The 27,052-nt window shown below is 44.8% G+C and overlaps 1 protein-coding gene across 2 annotated transcripts in view; it reads right to left on the bottom strand.

Moving 5' to 3' along the window:
- Window positions 1-20,849: 20,849 nt before the first annotated feature.
- BARHL2 (BarH like homeobox 2) overlaps window positions 20,850-27,052 on the bottom strand; it is a 6,791-nt gene continuing 588 nt past the window's right edge. Inside the window, exons 2-4 of one of the 2 annotated variants that reach the window (XM_029948381.1) lie at window positions 25,917-26,604; window positions 23,842-24,067; window positions 20,850-22,084 (exon numbers count right to left, since the gene is read on the bottom strand). In XM_029948381.1, the coding sequence (XP_029804241.1) occupies window positions 21,772-22,084; window positions 23,842-24,067; window positions 25,917-26,544 (1,167 nt within the window). In that variant the 5' untranslated portion in view covers window positions 26,545-26,604 and the 3' untranslated portion in view covers window positions 20,850-21,771. Of the gene's footprint in view, window positions 22,085-23,841; window positions 24,068-25,916; window positions 26,998-27,052 lie in introns of those variants that run through there. The other variant, XM_029948380.1, reaches the window with a different exon arrangement.

Genomic DNA, 27,052 nt, shown 5'->3' with positions numbered 1-27,052 from the left:
ATGTCTTTCCTAAAACTAACATCACAAATATATCTAGTTAAGATGCCTCAAAAATGCAAGTCCCTCAAAAATCTGCTCTATGCATAATGTTCTATGCTATATATACTCTTAGAACAATCTTGAGAATCTCAAACACTCACTTCACTACAGCCTTAGACTATAGTCACTCCAAGAGGCTCCTAGTGAAAGATAACATTTGTCCATAAAAAGAAATGTTTTTAAGTATGATATATGTTCTATTTCCAGATTTCATCTAAATAAAAATGTCATTCTATCCATTGAGTGATCAGGAACTACATAGTCAATGAAATTCTTTCTGCCTAAGAAGCAAGTTGAGCCAGAGAAAGGGCAGGGTGAGGGCATGGGGGGCGGGGAGGTCAGTAAATATGTGCTGACTAAACCTTGTTTTTCTAGATCAATTGTTCTAAGTTTCAGGCCGATCTGCATTGTTTTGAAGAATAACATCTGACTCTCAGTATATTCCAAAAACAGAACAAGACTTTTGCTTATATCAAGGTCTAACTATAACAATAGGAAATATGCAAACCAATTGAATTAAGCTTTCTTTTAAAATGTTTAATTTTCAGTTTAAGGGGATATATTAAAGACACATTTCTGTGTCTTTTCTAAACACTTCTTATTCATATCACCAATGCATTAAGAATTATCTTGACTCTGATAGACAAAATGGAAGTCATTCTATCATGAATAAAATCCCTTATCTCTGAAACCAAATATTTCTTTTTTATTCAAGTAAGCTTTACCCCCAACATGGAATTTGAACTCATGACGCCAAGATCAAGAACCACATGCTCTATGGAGTGAGCCAGTCAGCCAGGCACCACCCCCCAATATTTCTTTACATATGTATTTCTAACACAAGCATCTGGGACTGGAAAACTGACTACCGAGAAAGAGGGGTTTTTGTTCATCTTGTTTTGTTTTTAACATCATAGCATTTTGACTTGTAAAGCCTAAGGTATTATCTTTTGTGATACCAATATGGGGAAGTAAAGAAACATTTACATTACATGTTCTGTGCTACAATGAAAGATATGTACTCTAGCCTACAAAACAGAAGACCCATGATTTGATCTTCCCCCATAACTAAGTGTGTTAGAGAGTGTGCCTCAAAATGGGTTTTAATTATGTTTTGTTCCATAAAGCATTTCAAGTCACCAGAGTGATATTTCACATTACCCATATAACTCCAAATAGAGTTTTCAAATCTGAACTCCATGTAGAAATCAGCCCCAAAGCATTACAGTAAGCACTTAAAAGTGCCAGAAAATTTTCGTGGACGTTGAAATCTTTTCTATGCATCAAAGCCTTGTATAGATATTTATACAGGAGAAAAAGGCTAAGTGCAAATACACAAATCAATGCAAGTTGGCCTATATAGATAAAGAGATACTTGTGTTTGCATATGGATATTCATGAAAATTAGGGGAAAAGAGTCAAAACTAAATAAATATTTAATATGTCAGCACCTGTCATATAGTTTTTTGTGTGTGTGCTTTACTACTATTGACTAGCAGTAGTCCTGCTACTCTAACCAACTTCATTAAAGAATAAAAGAAAAGTAATAAGTCATTTCACACTCTGTCTGACCATTATACAATAATAGCAAGATTTCATGCAAGGGTACAACATTATGCCCATCTGCAATCACAGTCTCTTTGCAAAAATCTCAATTCACACTTCACATGCAGCTAACCTTGTTACCATCCCTTCCTAAATCCATCAGTGTTGCAGCTGCACGTCTTCACAGCCCAACATCTTAAAATTCATCACTTTGGCACCTTAGCATCGCTATAGGTCAAGATAAAGAATCCAACCAAGAATAATTAAAGGGCACCCAGATGTTTAGTTTACTTATCTCAAGCCTTTCCTTTAACATATGTGAATTGCCTATGTGTACTATTTCTTTCATATTTTTAAGATATGTGCAATGTGATTATTTTAAGGGTATGAGACCTGGAACAATACATTTCAGACTTTTTTTTTATTACAAGTATAGTTCTTTGTAGTTGAAATTTGAACAAGAGGCGTGATAATGAGTAGGTTGAGGGAAGGAAAGGTGTTATCTCATTAAGGTAATTACTAAGACATCCCCACCATTATATCGGTTTGAAAATGTGGCAATTAAAGCGCCCTACATGGGCTCCTGGAGACAAGAGAACAAGACAGTTCTCTTGGAACTTCTATGTTACGGTTAATGTGTGTCATGTAAATGAAAGGGTAGACTACTGCTATTTCCTTCTTTTCCTCAAGCTCCACCCCCACCCTCAAATTTCTTTGTGGGTTATGTTTCTTTTTTCTTTTTTCTTTAACCTGAATTTAGTTCTGATGAAAGGTGCAAGATTGACAGCCCTAGAAGGCAAAGCCTTCTATTTACCCACAGAATAGCTGAAGCACAGAAAGCAGTAGGGCAAGATAGGCAACATGCTGCCAACCTAAGTCAGAAGAGACCTAACCGCTTCCTCCCTCTTCAGCCGGGCAAATCTCCTTCTCTGATGAGGAGGCTGCCAAATTCATACCCAAAGTCAGGACAACTCAAAACACATATAGAAAAAAATGGTGAGTGGTGTTCTTAGCTTACTTCGCCACAACATATACAGGCTAACTCACGTCACCCTCAATTCACTAAGTCTAAATTTGCACTATTCACTGAAACTACTACCTTTGGTCAGGGGTAATTGATTTCCCCTCTTGAGCTGATCATCTTGCTATTTCATTGCTTCCGCTACCCTAAACAAGATAAATAATAATGTGATACACCAAATAACATATAGGACCTGATCTCCAAGATCTTGCTTTCATGCTCATTCAAGCATTATTTATCTCAAATTAAAGAAAGCAATTTAAATGTCCAGCTATAAAGAAGAATTGACTGGATTATGACATATTTATGGAAGAGAATGCATATATCAAGTATAATACTTTCAAAGAGTTTTAAATAATACAGAGAAATACTTGTATGACATGAAGAAAACATAAATGATATTCCAGATGAAATAGATCACAACTATATAAAAACTCACTGCAAAAATCTAGAAATATCAAATATTAGTAGTGGCTTTCTTTGAATGACAGAAGATGGACTTTTTTTCTTTCTTTTATGCTTTCTTTCTACTTTTTTACTCTTCAGTATTTTATAATGTTTTACAGCGAGCATGCATTACTTTTACAATAGGAAAGTTATTTTAATAATCTTTACAAAACATCCCAACTTTCTTGTGCAGTAGGATTTGACCATATAAATTTAACCCCATTAAAAGTGAAAGTCAAGAATCATGTGGAAATAGTGTAATCTTGTAGTAATTCTTTCCTTAACCTTTATCTTCACAGAAAAAAGTGGGAGAAGGGGTAGGAGTGGAAAGAAAAATAAAAGTAGGCTAATATGTTGTAGAAAGAACTAAAGCTTGGAATAGGTATTAAACTAGATGACCTCTGAGATTCCTTTCAACCTTGGGTTTGCATCAAGATGAGTTCTGCTTAAAATCCAATTACCTATTAATGTGGATGTTGGAAAAGATCCTTCTGCCAAATTTCTAAACAGAACCAAGTAAAAGTCATGCTCCCTCTAAGGGACTAAATCATTCCTAAGATGGAAAAAAAAAAAAAAGCCTGTAGAACATGTTGCCAAATAAAGGTAATGCCCTGAAATGCCAGTAAGGTATGAAACCCCACTGTTAATAAGCAATGTTTTGAATAGTTGGGGTTTTTTTTTAAGTCCTGTTCCAAAACAGTAATATCCAATAAATTTACAAGCTTAATTCAACCTTTCAGCTTGACATCCTTCAGTAGCAATGCTTGGTCCATCACCTTCACCCCTTAAAAACAACCCAGATATATAAATTGGCAAAACAAAAATCAGAAGATAAAAGCAAAGTGAGAATGGCGGACAGAATAGACTCTATGGACCGAGGCCTTTTTAAAAGTCTCCAGGCAAGCTAGGGCTTTCCGCTCTGGAGCTCACTCACCTGAGGCTCCTCACCAGATTCCTTGCCATTATGTCTATTACCAGTTCCTGCAACAAAAGCAGTCATTATTGCTTTGCTAAACGGGGTGGAAGGTCTTTATGTTTATATAAATTCCAATCGAATCCTATACTGATAAATATCTTCGTGGGGGTTCTTTGGACAAGTGAAACTAACTGTACCTTCTTCTGGCATAATTAAGCCATAGGACGCATGGTAGCATGTGCAGCGCTGCAAAATGTCACCCCTTAAGCACGATCAGAAGCCAAGGGTTTAAACCAAAAATGATAACAAGAGAGGGGTAGACAAAAGAAGTAACAAGTTTAGAGCTGTTCTTTGCAGCCAGGGCAACCTGGGAAAACTCCACCCTGGGACTGAACGACTAGCAAAGAGTAAGCAGAGGCAAGGGAAACCTAGAAACGAAGCGACTGGGTAGCTGCTTTCTTTCCTGCTTTTTTTCCGGTGGCAGACAGAGGGCAGCAGAAGACTGACACGTGACAGGAATGGGCGGAGCTATCTCCAGCGGCAAAGAATTGGCTCTTGATAATATGCTATAACATAAATCTAGAGAATTCCATGGAGGAATCCAAAATATGGATTGCCAGGAATTTCCAAAGCAATCCGGAAAAGAAGAAAAACAAAAGTAAACACCCCATGTACGGACTTTATCCATTGGGGCTTAATGTGACTTTCTGGACAAATATATTGATGCTAAACAATGAAAGATTATGTGATAATTATACATTTATTTATATATGAGCATGTTTCATGTAATCCCACAATATGGTTACTCAAATCTAGTGAGAAAGTAGGAGTCTCTTTGAAACCCTCTAAACCTAATGGAAACAATTTGGTAAGCTTCCACTAATAGAACAGTTTGAGGGGGGCGGGGCACCTTGGTGGTTCAGTCAGTTAAGCCAGGGACTTCGGCTCAGGTCATGATCGCGGTTTGTGGGTTCAAGCCCCACATCACGCTCTGTGCTGACAGCTCAGAGCCCGGAGCCTGCTTCCGATTTGGTGTTTCCCTCTCTCTCTGCCCCTCCCCTGCTCATGCTCTGTCTCTCTCTCAAAAATAATAAACATTAAAAATAAAATAAAATAGAACAGTTTGTGGGAAATAGGGCAGATGAATAACAATGTGAGCTTTTTTTGTTTTGTTTTTTCAGTGGACAACTCTCTTTGTTGATATCTGGACTAGGATTTTCCTGCCCTTTGACCTGCAGATGCCCAGCTTGGGGAAGTAGGAGGTGATGCAAGAGGAAGTTGGGCAATCTGTTTCTTCAGTCTATTATAATAAAACATTATTTGATCTTTCAGAAATTATGACATGCCGGGGCACCTGGGTGGCTCAGTTGGTTAAGCGTCCAAATTCCACTGAGGTCATGATCTCAAGGTCCCTGGGTTTGAGCCCAGTGACAGGCTCTGTGCTGACAGCTCAGAGCCTGGAGCCTGCCTCATACTCTGCATCTCCCCACCCCCACCCCCGTTTCTGCCCCTCCTCCATTCACACTCTGTCTCTCTCTCTCTCTCTCAAAAAAAAAGTAAGTAAGCATTAAAAAACTATTTTAAAAAAGAAATTATGACATGCCAATTTTCTCAAGTGAGAGATATTAGAAAATCAAAATCCTCAAATTAGTTTATTAGAAAGTGATTGGGGACACCTGGAAGACTCAGTTGGTGAAGCATGTGACTCTTGATTTCAGCTCAGGGCTTGATCTCAGTGCCATGAGTTCAAGCTCCATGCTGGGTGTGGAGCCTACTTTAAAAAAAAAATAGAAAAGAGTGATTTCATAGCAGTTCACACAACTAGAAACCTACCTACTGAGAAAAAGACCCACTGTGGTCTGTTCACTTGGAAGACTTCCACTTTCACATCAAGCATAGCTTCCCATCAGCAGGTAGTAGCACTGATTTCCATACCTTCTTCCTAACACTATCAGCGTGTTGGTTTTTAAATTATGAAGGAATTTTGATCTAAAATGGAACCAGAGGATATAAAATGGGAAATCGCATTCATGTGCCCTCAAGAAAATAAACTTAAGGACTTAGAGACTGATTTCCTAAGTGCCTGATCTACAGAAAGCTGACGATGTTTGGATTATCTTTCAAGACAGGGAGTTGGTCAGGAGTTACCTCATATCAACCTGAGTAAAAATTTGCTTATGGTTTCCAGACACATGAATAAAAAATAACCCAGGTTGGGTTGATCTTAAAGAATAACCTGTGTTGAGCTTTACTTGTATGACTGGACTGGTTTTGTCTGCTCAGGGAATTTTCAAAGCTGGTTTCTGTTTGTTTTTTATTTTAACAGATTCTAACTGAACTCTCCCCTCTTTACATTTCCTGCCTGTTTATACAGCCTGCCCCAGACCCTCAGCAGGCTCACCTGTAGCTTGCTATGGTTTGCAAGTCTTGAATTCCAATTCCTTTGCTATACCCAAATAAACTCATTTTTTGACAATTTTGAGCTTGCCTCAGTTTACCTCATTTTTCAGTTGACATTCCTTGACATCAGAAGTAGGACCCAAAGGAGTCATCCCCTGAAGAATGACCCTTCGAATCCAGCAAGGTACCCACAAGGAGTCCCTTACATTCATTGCCTCTGTGGGTCATTGTCTCCTTTAGATTTAGTGAAGTCTTTTCTTGGATCCCAACCTCCTTGCCTTCGGGTGAGCTCTCTGACTTTATTTGGAATCTGTTTGAAGCTTTGTCCCTTTTAATAAACACTCATTTGTTGTGTTGTTAGCAGCACACTAGAGTTTCAGTATAATTTCTTTGGAATTCTTACAAACAAAAGAATTTTTTTTAACATGATATCGGTGGGCATGGGTTGAGCAAATAAATGCTACTAGACCACTTGCCACCTTGTTTGAAAGACTTTGGTCGCTGAAGCAACAGACTCCCCTGAAAGCATAAGGTGATCAAGGTAACAAGCCAGGTTGACATTAGGTTGCCTGCCAAATGCAACACAATTTCCATGCAAGAAGGGACACCTGGTCATGGGTCAGACAGCTAGAGCAAAGGCCATGTGCCAGGGGAGAATAAAAAGGGTATCCTATGAAAGGCACATCATAAAACAAAACACAACTCCCAACCCAGAAACTCCAAACCCTGAAAGCATAGATATCAGACTATTTAAGAATATTGTTTTTGGGGCACCTGGGTGGCTCAGTCGGTTAAGTCTCCGACTTCGGCTCAGGTCAGATCTCAGGTTCGTGGGTTCGAGCCCCGCGTCAGGCTCTGTGCTGACAGCTAGCTCAGAGCCTGGAGCCTGCTTCCAGTTCTGTGTCTCCTTCTCTCTCTGCGCCTCCCCCTCTCATGCTCTTTCTCTCTCTGTATCAAAAATAAATAAAACATTAGAAAAAATTTAAAAAAAAAAAGAATATTATTTTCTATTGCTTTCAAGGAAACCTTTAAGATATGGGATCCCAATCATCTAAATGCACTAAGGGTGGCCCTCCTTCAGGGATCCTGGAAGGTTTAATGTTAAAAAAATTATGGCTCTCCTCATGCGCATTTTTAACTAAATTGACCAATCTCACTAAAGGTAATTTAGAATTTCAATGCCCATTATGGGGAACTTTCAATCTCCCCAAACTTGCTTTTTTCCAGACTAAATTAGAAGACTGCAGGAATAGAATTAAACAATCTGAATGGGATAGCTATTTTAATTGGTGCCTGGAGGCTTCTGAACATATTCAGGATTTGAAAATTGCCTCTTTACAAAATACTATTTCTAAGAACCTGAAGCAAATGAACTACTGGAAGAAGATTTAAGAAAAAACCTGAAGCCTCTTCCTTGGCAACACTGGCCCAGGCCCCTAACCCCACTGCTCCACCTCTTCTAGATTCATCTCTGTCTTCTTCTAACCCTTTCCTTTATCTGAACTCCCCTTCTTCTCTATTGCTGAAACCTTACCAACCAAGCATGTTAAAACTCTCCCTTTTAAAACCAGGCCTTCTGAAGATCCAGAGAAACTATTAATTTCTTATGTCCCATGCACCAAATCTGAACTTAGAGCTATATACGGTAAAATATTTTCCCAAGGTAACTTAGGATCCTCATAGATTTGCAGAAAACTTCAATATTGTAATTCAAACTTCTCAACCTCACTTCTCCTATCTTTGTCAGTTGGTCCATGTGTTTGGTGGAGAAGGTCAAGCCCAGCATTGGGTGAAAACTGCTAATGTGGAAAGTCCTGAACGATCTTTAGAATTCCAAGTAACTCAACCATGAGCTCTTTTATACAACTAAGCTCGTGCCATAGCCAAAAGGCTGCATCTTGCCTTCCCAAAGGCTTTCCCTAAACCAGTAGACTGGAGCAAATTTCAGGCATACATCCAAATACCTGCCAAATTTGTTCATGATTGCAAGCAGCAAGCTCCACTTTGTTTTTAAATTCTGGATTCCCTAGAAATGTTGAATTAAAGGCCACCCTTTAATTCAATGTTTATAAATGGCTTAAACAGAGATCTATCCCTGTTAGTCAATAGAACCTGCATAGACTGGGAAACAATGTGTACCTGTGGTCTTGTCAATCTGGCTCCTCAGTCAGCTTTCACCCTAGAAGATGAATCCAAAAGAAAGGCAAATCCAAATCAATGGGAAATAAAAGTTTCAATTTCCAATTTCAACAGATGAAATCTCACAAACTCTCCCTATCAAACTCTGTCGTTATTCATACAAACAAACTAACTAACATAAAAGAAAAACCCCTGGCCTTTGGAGAAAGGATTGCTACAAATTAAAAAGCTCTAGACAACAACAGCTTTCCATGAGCTGAGGGTCAGACTCATCCCAATGATGGGACTCTGAGGAAATACAAGGACTGTTTTTCACTCTACATTAAATAGGCTGGGGGACCAGCTCCTTACAATATTACTCAACACAGGAGCTACTCTACCAATGGTCAACCCCACTACAATTAAACAGGCCTTCTCTCAGAGTAATACATTTATTAGATCGTGGGGATCTCAAATAAACCACAATGTGTCTTTATTTCTAAATGTATACCTCTTTGTTTGAGACCTTTGCAAGATCGACATCATTTCTCTTCAATGAGTCTGCTCCTGTCCACTTCTTAGGATAAGATTTCCTAGGAAAATAGCATGCTGCTATTTCTTTCTCTTGAAATGGAGAAATAACTCTTAAGTTCAAATCTCCTGAACTAAAATCCCTTGAACTTAATCCTCAATAAATTCCAAACCCTTTTTCTTTCACATGTACTTTATAAACCAGGAAAGATCAAACTTCAGACCCATTTCCATTATTAGATTTAGTGTCCCCTACCCTATGGGAAAAATGCTCTACAGACAGGTAGAATTTATATTGCCCCCCTCTACCTTAAGATCCAAACTGATCCCTCAAAACCTCTCCCCAAAATTAAACTTTACCCTATAAACAAGGAAGCCTCACATGAAAGCCTATCATAGAAAACCATAAACCACAGTGATTTATTATTTCTTGTGCCAATCCTTTTAATATCCTTACTTTACCTGTAAGAAAACCTAACAGTCAAGATTTGTCCAAGATCTCTGAGCAATACATCATAATATGGTTATTCCTTACAATCTTGTAATTCCTAATCCCCATACATTATTGGAATCCATCCCTACCTAAAGCAAAATTTTCACTGTGATCCACTTATGCTGTGCATTCTTTAGTATTCCAATCAATAAGGCTAGCCAATATCTTTTTGGTTTTACTTAGGTAGGACAAGAGTATATTTGGACAGTAATGAATACTGAAAGTCCTCTATACGTCTCACAAATTTTAAAAGCTGACTTAGACAACGTAAAACTTTCTGGAGATTCCACCTTACTATAATATGTAGACTATTTACTTCTCTGCTCACCTTATAAGGCCTCCTCACAAGAAGACAATATTTGCCTGTTGAAACTGTTGAAACCACTAAGGGACACAAAGTCTCAATGAAAAAGTTGCAATCTGTTCAAACTTAAGTCTGATATTTAGGACATTAATCTCAAAACAAGGGTTACATCTAGATCCTGGTAGACTTCATGACATCTTGAGCTTCCCAAAACCTAAATACAAATGTAAATTACAGAGCTTTCTTGAGCTAGCTGGTGCAATCAGATTCCAAACTTCTTAATGGCCCAGCCCCCATATGTCTTATTAAAATCTACTAAACCTGACCTTATTACCTAGGAAAACAAAGATGAATTGGCTTTCAAAACCTTGAAGGAAATCTTTCTTAAAATTTTTTAATGTTTATTTATTTTTGAGAGAGAGAGAGAGAGAGAGAGCAGGGGAAGGGCAGAGAGAGGGAGACACAGAATCTGAAGCAGTCTCCAGGCTCTGAGCTGTCAGCCCAGAGCCCAACTCAGGGCTCGAACCCACAGACTGTGAGATCATGACCCGAGCAGAAGTCAGACGCTCAACCAACTGAGCCAACCAGGCACCCTGAAAACCTTGAAGGAAATTTTAATAAATCTACCTGTCCTTGGATATCAAAACTATCAACTACCTTTTTTCCTTTTTGTATTTGAAAAGGAGGGAAATGCCCCCAGAGTACTTACCCAAAAGTATGGAGGCTACCACACCAACCTCTAGGTTACTACGGCCAACATTAAATCGCATGACCCCCCACTCCATGCCTTAGAGCTGTCACTTTTACTGCCTTTCTGGGAAAGGCCACTAAAGAAGTAGGTATAGGATTCTCCTTGAACCTCATGCTACCAAAGTTCCCTTGAACTCATACCCACCCAACACTTCTCAGCAAGCCATCTTTCATGAAATTCTCTTGCTAACCTCCATTCATATCACTCTTGTTTGTTGTATCAATCTCAACCCTGACGCTCCTCTTCCTTATTCCATGGGTGAAATCCTCATGACTGTTTTGATTTTGAGAGATCATCTATTAACCTCTCATGATAACTTATAAGAAACGTCCTTGGCAAATGTTGATTTCTCATGGTTTACTGATAGCTCTTACCTCATAAATGAAAATGATAAATGGTGTGCTAGATGTGCAATATCAACTCCTTTTGAGATCATTGAGGCTGCACCCTTACCTTTGGCTGCTTCAGCCCCACAAGCTGAATTACATGCTTTTACTCAAGTATGTATTCTAGCTAAGGGTAAATCCACAAACATCTATACCGATGGGTAATATACCTTCAGAGTAGCCCATGATTGTGGAATGTTATGGAAACAATAGTTTCCTTACTTCCAGCAAAGACAAAATTAAAGATTGCCCTTGTGTCCAAAATTTATTAGATGCTACACTCCTGCCAGCAGTTCTGGCTATTATTAAAGTCCCTGGGCATTCTAAGTGTGACTCTCTGAACCAAAGGAAACCACTCACAGAGGTCAGATGTCTTTGTAAAAAATGCGGCTCTTGTAGGATCCATAGACCAAACCTCTATCATGGTCCAGAAAACGACTTCCTCTGCTGACAACCTGAGAGATCTACAACTGGCCTCTAAAAAAGAAAAACAAAACTGGAGGTGTAAATGCTATTGGTATCATGAAGAAAAGAAACTCTGGTTATGGCAACCAGTCCTGCCAGAAGATCAAAAATTTCCATTATTAACTATCATACATGAATTAAATCACTGGTCAGCTGATAAAATGATAATGTTCATAAATCAATTATCGGTAGGAAACATCTGCAAGGCACAAAAAAAGTGTCTATCTTGCTTGTTCCCCCTGTCCTAAACTTAACCCAAGGAAACTCATCCATACTGCCCCCAGACATTTTAGTTTACCCAGTGGACCATCTGAGGCTTGGCAAGTGGATATCATACAGTTGCCCCATCTCATGGATACAAGTATATTCCAGTAATAGTTTGCATGTTTTCACATTGAACTTAAGATTTCCCATGTAAGACACCATGTAGACAGGTGACTATTCTGCAGCTAAAATTGTACTGGAAAAGATTATTTCCCCTTGGTCTTCATAGTAATGGGGTAAATGCATTTAACTGGTCAAATATTCAACAAGCCTGTGCTGTCTGGCCAATTCTGCAACACTTTGTGTTTATTGTGCTTAGTCTTCCGGACAGGTCTAACACACAAATGGAATTACTGACTCAGCTAAATTAGCGGAAACCGTCCAAATACCTTGGCCAAAAGCATTATCATTGGTTCTTCTAAATCATAGACCTACTTTCTTTTGCATGCATAAACTTTCACTGTTTAAAATAATTACAGGATGGCCAATGTACTTAGCCCCTGCTTCTTTTAACCCAAAACTAATAAAGGGGGGTGCACATTAATTTTGCACAATCAAGTCTATTGAAAATGATCATGCTTTGGTAGAACAGTCTTTCCACAGAGCACTCTCTGGAGATGAAGACATCAAACAACACACCTTATAGCCTGAAGAATTTTGTCTATTGGAAAAGACACCCCTAAAAAGACTCTCTTCAATCTTGCTGAAAATGTCCCTACCAGGTATTACTAACTAATCTCTGTGTAGCCAAATCTCAAGGAATAGATACCTGGGATTGCACCATATCTAAAGAAAGCCTCCAATTCTTTTTTTTTATTACTTTTTTAATGTTTTTATTTATTTTTGATACAGGGATAGACAGAGCATGAGAGGGGGAGGGGCAGAGAGAGAAGGAGACACAGAACTGGAAGCAGGCTCCAGGCCCTGAGCTAGCTGTCAGCACAAGAGCCTGACGTGGGGCTCGAACCCACGAACGTGAGATCTGACCTGAGCCGAAGTCGGAGGTTTAACCGACTGAGCCACCCAGGTGCCCCGAAAGCCCCCAATTCTGAATGAGGCTGTACACCAACTAATGATCTGAAACTGAAAATTTCTCGGAACTGAAGCAGATGGCATCCGGAATAGACAGCTTACTCAAGATATCCATATCAGGCCTATATAACTTTCCTGTTTGTTTTTAATCACTCTGTTTTGTTAAATCAGATCATTCATGCTTTCAATTGTTCTTTCCTTAGTTTTTGTGCCAGACCAAGTATTACCACGATGAACCTGAATTGGTGGCCTGGCCAGTATCTTTAGAAGGATTGCAAAACCACTCTGGTAAAGAGGCACCTGGGTGGCTCAGATGGTTAAGCGTCCAACTTTGGCTCAGGGCATGATCTTGCAGTCTGTGAGTTCGAGCCCTGTGTTGGGCTCTGTGCTCACCGCTCAGAGCCTGGAGCCTGCTTCAGATTCTGTGTCTCCCTCTCTCTCTGACCCTCTCTTGCTCATTCTCTCTCTCTTTTTCTCTCTCAAAATATAAACATTTAAAATTTTTTAATAAATAAAATAATTAAAATAAAATAAAACCTCTCTGGTAAAAAATGTAAGATTTTCCTCTGGTACCATTGAAACCATAGTGTTCTTTCTTCTAGAAGACTGATACCAAATACTATGGTTTTCCATTGGATACTCCCCACTCATAAAGGATTATCTCTCACTCAGGTCTGGACTTAACCCCAAATTTTTCTTACTATTTCACAAATAGTGACAGAAATGGCAAAATTCTGGGATACCTCCCATTAAATATTTTTTACTATACTCTTTTATATGATCCAAATGAACATGAATTCACTCTCTAGTTGGAGTCCAGAAGGCTGTATCATTTCCTCCATTAATATATCTCAATGGTGGGGCAATGAAAGCCATAATAATACTAAAAAATGGGAAGCTAATGTGTTCTCATTCAGTGGCACTTTACTGGGAATTGACCAAAAATCTGATGAATGGTGGAAATTTACTTCTTCCAGATCTCCACCAAACCTGAAGTTCTACAGAAATTTAAAATGCCCACATAAACACTCCCATAGTACTCATAAACCAGATTATCAAGAACTCTATATAAATGATTATATTTCTGATCATAAGATTCTCCCTTTCATTCCAGGAATAAGAATCTGGGCAGAGAACTGACTTGTCTTAGGCTTATAGTACACTGGGTATTTCTTTTTGTGTGGAAGAAACATATGTTCTATACATCCCCTTAATTGGAAAGGGAGGTTGTAGGATCATTACCCTCACCTCTAATGCCAAAATTAGAAAAACTCTTCTTTCTACTACTTATATACCTACTCTGAGGCCTTTTTCCTGTCAAGTGAAAAGGACGTGTTGGAACTGGAAATCTTATAATTTGGGGTGGCTGCCTACACACAACCCTGCAGCACACACAAAGGGTTTGGGGCATGCTTTCACTTGAGCTTTTTTCCCTTAGACTGGAAGTAGTAGACCTTGAAAAAGCAGTTCACAATCTTTTCTATAGTCATATCCACCACTTTCAATGCTTCTGTTCAAGCTTCTGAACATCAACAAACCCAAACAGATAGCCTTGCAAAGTAATCCTACCAAACAACAGAGCCCTAAACCTCCTCACTGCCCCACAGGGGGGAACCTGCACCTTATTTGGAGACAAATGCTGTTTTTATGTCAATAAGTCAAAGAAAATAACACAAGAACTAAAAATAACAGAAGACAACATCAAGCTACTAGCAGAAGTTGGCCAAGCTCCCAGAACCTGGGACAGTTTCAATCTATTTAATAATTGGGGAAACTGGTTGAGAGGTGCATTTCAATCAATAGCTATAATTGGGCTTTTGGTTCTGTTTCATCTTTTTAATAAAACTTCTACTATTTTATATCATTACAAATGCCTTCTTCCCAAATGTATGTACTAATTATTTTTTCCTTTCAAAGGCTTTTTCTGAAACTCAACTGACCACGGAAACTAAATGGTCCACCTTAGAGAGATATGACTGAAATTCCTCATTTTCAATCCTCTTGTTGCTCAAATGAGCTCAAAGAAATTCCATATCATTTCCCTCCTCCTTGAGACAAGACTCCTGAGGATAGCCTTTCTCAGCTTCATGGAAAAAAGACACCTGATGGTCCTCCTCAGCTTCACAGGGCATGCAATGCAATCCATCTTTGACAAAAATTAACAAGCAACATTTGAATGACATAACCAATGGTGCTTTCTATGAAAGATCTTGATCAAAATGGGAAGATAAAGGATATATAATGTAAAATCTCACATGTGTCCCCTCAGGAAAACAATATTTAGGGACTGAAAGACCGATTTCCCATAATTTCCTAATTTATAAAAAGTTGATAATGTTGGAATTTTCTTAAGAGGGAGTTGGTCAGGAGTTACTTCATATCAACCTTGGGGAATTTTGGGTACGGTTTCCACAAACATGGACAAGAAATGACCCAGGTCCGGTTGATCTTACAAAATAAGCTGAATTGAGCTTTATTTGTGTGACTGGACTGGTTTTGTCTGCTCAGGGAATTTTCAAAGCTGGTCTCCATTTGTTTTTTATTTTAACAGATTCTAACTGAACTCTCCTCTCTTAACATTCTCTACCCATAAATATAGCCTGCCCCAAACCCTCAGTACACTCTCTTGTAGCTTGCTCTAGTTAGCATATCCCAAATTGCAATTCCTCTGCCACTCCCAAACAAACTAATCTTTCGGACAATTTTGAGCTTGCCTTTTTTTTTTTTTTTTTTAAGTCGACAGACTGTAGACTAGTGTTCCACCGTGGGCACTCCCATTTTGTAGCACAGGGGTAGGGGATCAATGTACCACCAATGCCTAATTTCTCTCTCCTAGGGCGGCATTATAAATACATATTACTCTATAGAAAACTTTCCCTCCCATTTCAGGTAAAGATGCTCACCCTGCCCCCCCCCACGCTCCAGGGGCTCCCCAGGGGTGCTAGGAACCTATAAAATGTAAGTAATCTCCATCAGCTCCAATACTGAAAACGGACCAAGGGCTGAAGAGGGAGGGAGAGGGGGGAAGAGGGAAATGGTCATGGAGGGGGGGCACTTGTCGGGAGAAGCACTAGGTGTTATATGGAAACCAATTTGACAATAAACTATTATTAAAAAAATAAAAAACAATAAATGTTTTAAAAAAATAAAAAATTCCACTTAGCAATTCCATCCCTCTAAACTGTGACGGGGCGGCGGAGGTGGGGGGGGGGTGGCAGGTCATCAACAAAGAAGAGTTGGCTTTAAGAACTGAGGAAAAATCTGAAGGAGGCAGTCATTTGCAGCCACGAGGCCTTTTGAGGGGAGGAGGAAAGAATGGGGGATACAGAAATGAGCTCCCACCTGAGCAAAGATTTATATCATTACCGGAAAAGGAGAAGTTTTTATATTCTCTCCCGAGTCAGCCGAGATGTGAGAAAAAGGCCCTGCTCTGTAGGCCCAGCCCAAGCATGGATCGTGAAAGCATCTGCACTCCTGTCCCTGCTCTATAGGGTCCCTGTCCTAAAGCACGCATTCCTCCTTTAAGCACGTCGGTAACCGGGAGCGGGGACTTGTGGCCGCGGGGCTGTCCCGGGGCAGAGAGCAGCGCAGAGTCTCGGCTGGGGCGGGCACCCTGGGAGACCCCGCGGGGAGCCGAGCGCGGCCGCGGCCCTTGGGAACCTCCGCTGAAAGCGCCGGCCGCAGTGTGAGTGCGAATCGTTAGAAGACGGGAGGATCACCACATCTAGGGCCTCTGCAGTAAAAGAATCGAGCCTGGCGGCCAGATAAGGGGGCGGGTGGGGGTGGGTATCCATCAGTTCCGCAATGTGACAAAGCCCTTTTATAGTAAATCAAGTTCAAACTCTCGCTATGGAAGGTCCTCTTCTTTTGGCGGAGCTCCCGCGGAGGCGACCTGCTCTCCTGGACCGGATAGTAGCGGAAGCCGGGAGACTCCCGCAACTGCGGCGCGGAGGGTCGGGGTGAGAGCACCGGCGGAGATCCGGGCCTTCACGCCACCCTCCTGGCTGGGCCGCCGCCTCGGGAGCGCTTCTCCTGGGCTTCCATCTGCCGAAGCGGCGGTTCGCCGAGCAGTCAGGGCAGCGCGAGCGGAGGAAGTAAAAAGTGCCATTTAGAGCGATTCCTCTGGCGACTTCGCTGCGGCCGCGGCGCAAGGGCTTCGAAGCAACAGACCTGAGGCCCCGCTCCTCCCCAGTCGGCTTCCACTAAGAACTTATTAAATAGGGACGGTTTAGAGTTGATCTGTCACTGAGCACTACTTACCCCGAGATCTTTGGGTTTTTGAATTACTTTATTGATCTGAAGATTTTCTTCTTTGGAATGTGACCCTGTTTGGACTTAGAGCTAATCAGGAAACGCTGCCGGGAGGGCTCTTTGTAATCACCTCGCGGACCTCCCCCGCGGGCGCCGTCGACCCTTCCCCGGCGCGCCCCTTGCGGTCGCCTAGGCTTTGCAGGGAACCCGCCAGCCCCCGGCGCTACGCTCCACCGCGCGCCCTGGGAGCTGTCTGTGGTGCTAAGAGAGAGAAATCGGGAAAGGGGGACGGGGAGACGAGACCAGGAGACTTAGAGAGGAAGGAAACAGAATGCAGTGTTGGCCTAGACGGTCCGCCCCGTAACATTCGGACGGATAGAGACCTTCAAAACGCAGCCGGAAGGAGGGGAGGAATAAAGTCCCTTCTGGGTCACCGCACTGCCCTGAGGCAGCTGACCTGTTTTTCCAATGCAAGAGGCCAGTGACACCTCCCTTTCTCTGAAATCGCACACCCTCAACCCTACACACTTACCCCCACTCAGCCCTGGGGGTGTTCAGCCTGCCAGAAATAAGAAGGAAGGGGCACTGGGTCCTGGACATGCGCCTCAACTCCAGGGAAACAAGTAGTGGAGAGGAAGGCTGGAACTAGCCAAGAGAGTGGGACAAGACAAAGATCTAGCGGGAGACTCAAGGAGCCCAGAGGCACTTTCCAAGGGTCCATGAGGTAAAGTCTGCGAAAGCCCCCCATTTATCTTCTGCCCACACCTCTCTAGCCAACAGCCAAAACAACAGCCACCTTTCCCTCGCTGAGGATTCCGAGCTTCAGAGGAAACAGCAATCTCCTTGGAGGCGCCACCCTGCCCTTGCCCATTCCCACCAGTGGTGAAAAGTCAATCTCTTCCCAAGCCTGTTGACTTCAAGCGGCGCCTGGTTTTTAGAAAACTAGGCGGCTCTCTTCCAGTATATTTTTGTTACCACATGGCTTAACAGGAACTAAAGTTTCCCTAGCCCTGGGGAGAGCTTTTCCAAATATTTTTAGAAAGTTAAAAATGTAACAAAACAAACTACTCACAAGCTGCAGTTTAAAGAGGGGAGGTGGGATTCAGCAGACTCCTGGGGAAGGGCTGCCTAGGTAGGAGTCAGAAGGCAGGGAGAGAAGAGGAGGAAAGTCTTGGTTTGAGGGTAAGTGGGTTTTATTTGCAACAGAGGAAATCTGCTGTCTAATTTGCCATCGTGTGGGCTTTCATTTTAAGGGGTGGAGCAAAAATAAACTGATACAAGGTGGTAGGTATATTTGCTGGAGGCTAGAGACAAGCTGCAATCGTTAGTTTACAACTCACTGAAAATCGCTGGTTTGGACTAAACTGGCTGGCTGCTGGCTGGGAAATTAACTTTTTACTTCACATTCACTACAGATTTCTGCTAGGTTTGCTGGGGTCCCAGACCTAATATTGGAGTGGGCAAACCTAATGGGGTCATTGTGGGTGTTTAAACATCTCTCTGAAACAAATTCGTAAACGGGTTTCTGTAGGAAGCAAAGATTGCCAAGGCAAGTCCCTGCTTCACCAGTCCCCAACTTAAAGGCGCAATCCAGAGTCCAACCACAGAGTTCCCTTCAGACACCAAGTGAAGCTAGGGAAAAAGGAAAGGATCATAGCTCCCAGGGACAGCTGTCCTCTGGGCTTCCATAACTGACTCCAGATCCCCCATGAGAAAAAGACCTTTGCCTGTTATCTTTGCTCCTTGTTTTTCAGAAAAAAACTAGGGTTGCACTCCTCATCTCTTAGCCAAGCCCCATCTTTGTTGGACAAGTGCAGAAGAACAGAGGGACCCTTTTTGAGGAAAAGGATGAATTTGCATTTGAGTTTTAAGCCATAGTTTGGGGACGTTTGGATAGAAGGCACCTGCTGAGGTAAAAAGAATGAAAAGAAAAAATCCAGCACTCAGTTTTCTTCCTAAAACAACACCCATCCCTAATATCCAATTTGCCAACTTCTATGCAACAGGAAATAACCAAAACAAATTTAGAGAGGAATGGACACCTTTAGCAGCCCAGCTTAGGGGGTTGAAGAAAACATGACTTTGAGAAAAAGCAAATTTAGGAGGGCCCTAGTGGATCCAGAGTAATGGCTAACAGCAGTGGAATAAAGGCTAATTAAGAAAACTTGGTCTCTATAGATATAGCACTTCCCCCTGCATTATCCACCTATGGAGTCCAAGTTCAGCCTTGAGAGTGAAGGGAAAGCAGGCAGGGTCCTCCACAGAGTGGCTGGTGAGCTGCTGGCGGGCTGCTGGTAGCAGGTGGGTGCTATGGCATTGTTTATATTTCTAAGTTTGTTTATGTGTTTTCCCTAACTGGACCTGAGGTCATTCTTCATAGGGAATGTGTGATGTGTGAATGAACTCCAGGGACTTCCCAGGTCTCTCTTGCGCCCAAAACTGACCGATCTCAGGGCCAGTGCAGACCAAAACTGTAGTACCTCCCCCCCAAGACTTGGAGAGCGCCCTTTTAGGCCCAGGCAGACCCTTTTTGAGCCATTTAAACTTGACTGTAAAACCCACCAGCAGTTAATATGGATGGGAGAAGGAGAGACTGCTAGACTGCCCAGGCCCCGGGCATTCCCCACTGGACACAGTGGTGCCCAGTTTCCAGCCCAACCCAGCTATCTAGAGTGTGCCCCCAGCAGGAAGAAAATGAAAAGGGCCAGTCCACACCCTTTTGTTCGAATCAAACAAGACCAAGACCACTTTTAAAGCAAATTGATGAGCTAGATAGAAATCTGCAAACCACTCCTTAATTAGCCAAAGTCTGATCAAGGCGCCCGAGGCAATTTCCTCCTGGATTTCACCCCTTCGCTGCTTCCTTCCCACCTCTCCCCAATACACACTCCCACAGCACTCTACTTTTTTAAAAAGATGTTTTTAACTCTACTAAGGTTCAACATCAGAGAAAGTTGGAGGATGGGTCTGGACGTGTTTTACCTGCATGTCTTACCCCTTTGGCACCAGACTAAGGCAGGAGTGAGGCTAGACATATGAGAATACCCAGCGGGGGGATCTAACTCCGGCTCTCCAGGCAATGACCTTGGGGCTGCAGAAGGTGGGAGCAGCCCTAGAACTGAATCCCCGATGGGTTGTTTCCTTATATAGTCTTGAGTGCTGAGCCTGGTGGGGAGCCAGTGTGGTGAGGCGCACCGCAGCCCTGCTGAGGTGCTCCCGGTATTCACACACCCGTTCACACACGCTCCCAGAGCAGGCAGCAGACCTCCTCCACCTTCTGGGCAGGGCCTCTCATTTTGTGGTCCCGACTCATCCAGGGATGCGGATAAGAAGTTTGGCAAGCCTGTCGCGGCCGGACTTGGATTCCTGCTCCAAGGCATCCCAGCACAACAAACTCACGAGGACAAGAGGCTTGGCGCGCGGCGCTCGGGGCTGGGGGCCGGATGCCCGCTGGGGAACGGGAAGCAAGGATCAAAGCCGCAACAAGGGTTTGTTAGCCCGGCCTCTCCGAGTCCCCCGGGCGTCCTAATTGCGCGCCCTGCAGCCGCTCGCTCGCAGGCTGTCCCGCCGCGTGGGCTCCGGGCTGCGGGCGGCAGAACAGCTGCGAGGCCCGAGAGCGTCCACCGGCCCGCTGCCCAGCGCTGGGGACCCTCACTGCCCCGGGAAGAGCCCGAGGAGAAGGAGGAGGAGGGGCCGACAGACCCCGGCTGCCGGGCAGGCTGGGAGCTGGGGAAGTTGGCAGCCCGCTCAGCCAGCACCAGCGGCCTACACGCGGAGACTTTTCCCCCTCTGCCTCCGGGCGGCTCTGAAATCGGCCACTAAAAAGAAAGGAATTCACACATCAAATAATGGCTCGGAAGAGACCAGCGTGAAAACTGGAGCTGCATTTATATAACTCAACCCAAAGTCGTTACAGATCTTGTAAATTCCTAATATTATGGGAAGGAATTTCCACCCCCCACCCCAAACCAAGTCAGGCCATTTCATCATAGTACATTCTGCTTTAGTAAAATCAGCTCCCTTGAATTTCATCGCTTGTTAAAAAAAGATAAACTTTATTTTTGTAATTTTCAATCACAAAAAAATCTATATTTTTGTCTAAGCATTTATTTTACGGAATCAAAAAGACATGAAAAGAAAAATCATGTTTTACTAACGTATATAACTGACTCTTTTTTGGACAACATATAATAAATATGATATATCACTTATCACTCAGTCTTTCAAATGTACATTTTTTTTTCATATTATGGAGCATGCCACTTTTCCAAAAGAAAAAAGGTCATGAGAAATCAGTGCAAAGTTCTCAGTTACCCTCCTCTTTTCTCTGGGGCAGACGGAATGTCCACAGCAACGCCCTGGGCCTCAGAATCTGGTTTGTCTGTCCATCTACAATTCTCTTTGCCCAAACGGCTTCCTCTTCGTGCCCTTCCTTCTTCCCTCCTCACCCCTCCCCCCTCCCTCCTGGTTGTCCCTAAAGTCATTTTTAAAAAGAACTTGAGGTTTTGTTTTTGTTGATGTTTTTCACTTACTGGTCGCACTCTGTGTGGGGGCACCATTTTCGCCAGTCACACTGCTGAGGGGGGCTTTCCAGCCCTGTTTTCTGGGGGTGGGGAGATGGAGAGCGAAGGGCTGGCTCCTCTTTGGGGGCCCCCCCTCCCATTGGTGAGCGGCTTCTTCTCTTACTTTTCTGCTTCCCGGGTCGCTTTTGAGAGAGGCCTCGAGGCCTAGAGCGGGGAGAGGACGGGCTGTGGTCCAGTCGGGGAGGGGGCGGGGAAAGGACCACGGCGCTGTCAGTCGCTCGTTCTTCACCGGGGGTGCGGGGTGCCTGGGATGGGGTTGGACAAGGGATTGAGGGCCGGCTGTCCCCCAGGCCCCAGGCCGTGGATGAGCACGCGGGGCACCAGGGGCCGCTGCAGCTGGGGGTGGGGCGCGGGAGGAGTCCGGTACATGCTGCTGTACATGGCTGCGGCGGCCGCGGCGGCCGTGGTGCTGTCCATGCTGCCCAGCAGGCTCGGGTGGTAGAAATAAGGCGACGGAAACATCCTCTGCAGGGCCGAGTAGTTCCCCGCCTCGGCCAGCAGCTCCAGGCCCACCGCGGTCTGCCGCTTCCACTTGGTCCTGAAAAAAAGCAGGCGTGCAGGCACCCCGCAGCTGTGGGCTCCGTGCGGGCACTCAGACCCCTTCTCTCACCCTCTCCTGCCTTCTCCTTCTCCGGGGACAGGAAGACGGCATGCTCTGAGGACCGGGAATGAACCACATCTCCTAGCCCTGTCCGCCCTGTCTTGCTCACAGAATGGCCCAAATTCAAGTCAACCTCGTAAGTTCCACCCTTAATATCTGAGACATACATAAATGAAATTCCACAAGCTTTGCTGCCTTTTCATGACCCTCTGCTCTGCTGCTGCCCCCCTTATACTTAGGCTACTTCCTGAAACTTTCCCAAAGGCCAACTGGGACCACTTTTTCTGTAGGTGGTCCCTTCCCTCCTCCTCTAATTCCTTGCCCCAAGTGGCCCCCCAACAATCCCAGAGTGTCCACTCTCTGCCCCTCCTCCTTTCCTCCAGGCCTAGCGAGAAGAAACCATAAACAAAGGGACGGGGAGACTCCGGGGGCCGGACCCTGCCCCTCTCAGTCCCCAGCGGCTGCGGAGACATCTCTCCCTTCATTCTGACAGGACCCAACAGCGGGGCGGGGGGAGTCTTGGGGCAAGGGAGGCAGCAAGGTTTCAAAATGGAATTCATTTGAGGGAGGGCTCTTCCAAGGTGACAGTACCTTGAGGCCATTTCAGGAGGGGAAAGATACATTTCAAGATATTCTCTCCTCTGGAAGAGAGTAACAATTAAAACCTGTGATCAGCTCTTCTCGGTCGCTTCCCTCCCCCACCGAACCCCGTTAGGAAGAAGAGTTGAACAGGCCTTTGCTCAAATGCCCCATGAAGGAACTCAGGGCTGGTGGGCCATCCATACCCAGCAGCTTCAGCCAAATTAATAAACATGTCGCCCATTTTAAATTGGCTACAAATGACACTAATGTTTTCCGACAGAATTAGGGTGGCTGAAACCGTATGTAATGAGACAGAAAATTATGGTAAAGATGACAACTGGATGGGCATTTCCAACCACACTTATGGACGATTAGAAGACAAATGAGAGAAAAGGAGGGGGAGGAAAAAAAATCAAGGCAAGGGAGACAACTGCCAGGCTTGGAAACACAGCATAACTTCGGCCTCGGATTGCCTGGACTCGCACTACCGTTCAGGGGCCCGTGAGCACTGCCAGCCCCTTTCCTGCTTTCCTCTCAGTGGAGGCAGTGGTTCCTGGCAGGCTCTGAGGTGACAAATACGGGGGACAGACCCTCAGTCTGGATGCCTGGTCGGCTACCTCATAAGTCGAAGCAAGGACATTTAAGCTGAGGCCAGTGGGGCAGCCCCTCCCGAACTGAAATAGCCAGGCTGTGTGGCCAGCTGTAGACGCTCGGAACCAGCCTGGGGCAGGCCCAAAGGGTGCACGGCGCGGGCTCTATAGGCCTGAGTGTCAGCTGCACAGATGTCTCAATTTGAGAAGGTGTGGCTTGATCGATTTGGGGGCAGGGGGGAGTGGATTCCAGCCACTCGGGTTTAAGAGGGAAAGCAGCATATGTTAAGACACTCAGACGGGAACATTGGGCACAATGTTCCGAACTCCAGCTGCCAATGGGTCCCTCTCACCTTGGGGGTGTGGCTAATCCCTGCTCCAGCCAGAAAGCCCCCAGGGGCCCACTCTGGGGCCTCAGTCTGAGTCCCTGGAGTCTCCCAGGGCCAGGAGGGAAGAAGATTGGTGTGGTGGCCATGACCTAGATGGCCAGATGCCTTTGCTCCCTGACACAGCCTCCCTTACCTGCGGTTCTGGTACCAGGTCTTGACTTGGGTGTCTGTGAGGTTGAGCGCAGCAGCCAGGTCCATGCGGTCCTGCACACTCAGGTACTTCTGCCGCTCAAAGCTGCGCTCCAGCTGGTTGAGTTGGTGGTCAGAGAAAGCTGTCCTGGCTTTTCGAGGCTTTTTGGCTCTCACAGGGGGACTCTCCCGGCTACTTGTAATTTCCCGGTCTCCTTCCTCCTTTGTTCCTATGGTAGAAACCCATAGCCGTGAGGTACTGTGGGATAGGAAGGGGGGAGTGTCCTCCTGGCAAACACTTCTCAACCCCAACTCAGCTGCTGGTCTTGGGGGACTATGCCACCCTCATCACACACAAACTTGGACCTTAGCCAGTACAGAGAAAGAAGACCAAGGCCAAGGAGTCTGGAACTTTGTGTGGCACTCCTAAAAGGATTCTAAAAGGTTGTGTCATCTTCCTATCTTTGGAAGTTAAAAAAAAAAAAAGTTTTTTTGTTTTTTTTTTTACTATACAGGTTCCTTTCGTTATTGTTTCCTTCACTGCCTTGGTGGGGGGAGGGGGGGAGACCCTGTCCCATTCCTTTACCTTTTTCTCTATGACCTCATTTTTGCCTGATTTGGTAGTTTTCAAAAGATCTTTCCACTCTGATTTTGTTTGGAGGAAGGGACACCTTTTTCATTTCACTTTTTCTGATTATTGAAAGTTATAGGCATTTGTTTTCCTTCTTCAGATGCACTTGGCAAATGTTGGAATCGAGTTCTCTGCATTGCTTGCGTTGAGTCTTAAGCTTCAGAGAGAATATGTCACCCAGACACCAAGCAGAGCTCAAAATCACTGAGCCCATCCAGGTGACAGCCCAGAGATTTCCGGATTCTATTTGTCAACTTTGGTTTTTTACTGAAATGCTGGGAAATCGATATGTCAATCCCTCTCTGTTTGTACCCGTTTTTGCTGCGCTCCTTGATCTTCCCTGCAGGAAGAACAATAATCTCTCTAATTGACCCACTGGGGAGGTTGGTGCACAAAAAATCGCCAGACCAGACTGTACATCTGTTTTGGGCACTATTATGCTAATGTTATAATAGTAAAACGAGGAGCCAGTATCCTACCTTCCAGATAGTCAGCACACATCTTTCCCAGAGATGGCAAGGTTAATAATAATAATAACAAACTTATTAGTAAAGGGGGAAAAATAAATCTCCTGACATGTTCAAACTCTTTTGTTGTGCAAAGACCAGAACACTTTCTTATGAAATTGACGAGAAAACGGACAAGGGAGGGTGAAGGACCGTTTCAATTGTCATCTTCTGATTTTAAAAAAACAAGTGAGTCCAATTCCGTAACATTTTACTTTCATAAATGCTATTTCCCAATTACTTGTAGGGAGACGAAAATCTTACTGAAATGCAAATATTCGGTTGGGACCATGGAGTCAGAAGGGTATTTTAAAAACTGAGAAACTGGTTATAAATTTTTACCTTATTGGCTTCCCTATGTTCATCACAATCTAATTTTAAAAAGTTGCTTTGTTACTCAACTTGGAAAATTTTCCGTCATTAAATCTGATGGTTCCTGTGAAGGTGTTTAGAAAATATGGTGGAGGGGGGAACGAAATAATTTACATTAAAGAATAAATACTTTGTGCACACACCCCTAGACACCACGCTGGCTAAGCGCGTTCCCCTCTCCCACCTCACCCCATTCCCACCCCCAAGGTCTCAGCTAGAAAAATCTCAAGTACTTCCCTTTTATCAACGAAAGTATGCCCGTCAGATCCCCTCTGCTCCCCTCTGCCTCCGCCCTATTCCTAATAAATTAAAATTAAGTAAAACGAAGAAAGGAGTGGGACTGCGGAGGCTGAGAGGTGGCAATGAAACAATAAGCCGAACTTCGGACGAGTCCGCCGGTCGCCCGCCCAGGCCTCCCTCCCGTAGCTGTTTTGGCTGCGGCGCGATCGCCCCAGAGGCTCCGGGAGGTAGCCCGCTTCAGACACTGGCAGGGGTTCGGAAGGGGAGACCGGGAACCGAAGGACGAGAAGCTACACCGCTCAGCCAGCCGGCCGAAGCGGCGCGACTCACCGTGGCATTTGATGTCGCTCTGGGAATCTTCCCGCTTGTCGAGTTTGGTTTTGCTGTCCTCCTGCTCCAGCTTTGGCCTGAAGCTCTCGTGAGCCGCGTTGCTCTCCTGCTTCGGGGTGTGGTGGGGAGAAGGGACGCTGGTGCTGTAGGGTGCACATGCCGCCAGAGGTTTGCTGTCGCCCAAGATGTCCTTGATTAAAAAAGAAGAGGTGGAAGTCCTGGGGGCCGAGGCGGCCGAGCCCAGCTGCTGGGCCGGTGGCTGCGGCGGCGGCGGCGGCGGCGGCGGCGGCTGCTGTTGGGGTGAAGGCTGCAAAGTTTGCGTGGGGGCCGCGGCTGGCGGCGGCGGCTGTTGGCTGTGATGGAGGTGGTGGTGATGCTGGGGCCCTTCTGCTACCAGATGCGGCTCCGGGGGCTCCATGGTGACGGAGATGGGAGAAGAAGGCGCCGTTCCTACGGTATCAATCTCCGAACAGGGGGATGGAGTGGCCTGACTCCTAAAATCCGCGGTCCTGGCCTCGCCGAGCGGGCGGAAATCTCCATTCATCATGCCGGGGCTGCCCGAACTGGCACTGGACAAAATCGTGTCTATTCCAAAACTCGACCCGCTGGCCCCTTCCATTGTTGTCATTTCTACATGAGGTCCACGCCACTTCGCCGCTCAGCAGCCGCCGCGACCGAGCGAAGGGAGCTATCGATCGTAAAACAAAATAAACACTAAACAATGTTGTCGCCGCTTTCAAAAAACAAAAAAGTGGGGCGGGGGAGGGAAGGAAGGAGAATCGGGAGGTGGCAATCGGTGGACACTTTGAACACTTTTTGTTTGCCTTATTCATAAAGTAAGGGTGCGGAGAAGGGGAGAAGGGAAGACAGACGGGGAAAGTTACAAAAATTGTTGAGGAAGAACGGAGCCTGCGCTCCTGGGACGGTCGCGCACGTGGGAGCGGCCGCGGCGGTGCAGGGGACCCAGACGAAGACTCAGGCGGCGGGAGGTGACCCCGACGCCGCCGCCGCTGCCGCCGCCACCTGGGTCTGCCCACAGCCTGGCACCAGGCGGCAGCGGCGGCGGCCGACCTGGCAGGTGCAGCGCCCTCGAAGCCCCGGCGGTCGCGTGCGCCCTCGGAGCTCCCGGGCGGCTC

The sequence above is a fragment of the Suricata suricatta genome, chromosome 8 (assembly GCF_006229205.1).
Source record: "Suricata suricatta isolate VVHF042 chromosome 8, meerkat_22Aug2017_6uvM2_HiC, whole genome shotgun sequence".
NCBI classification, from domain to species: domain Eukaryota; kingdom Metazoa; phylum Chordata; class Mammalia; order Carnivora; family Herpestidae; genus Suricata; species Suricata suricatta.
This window is presented reverse-complemented; position numbering and strand designations above follow the sequence as displayed.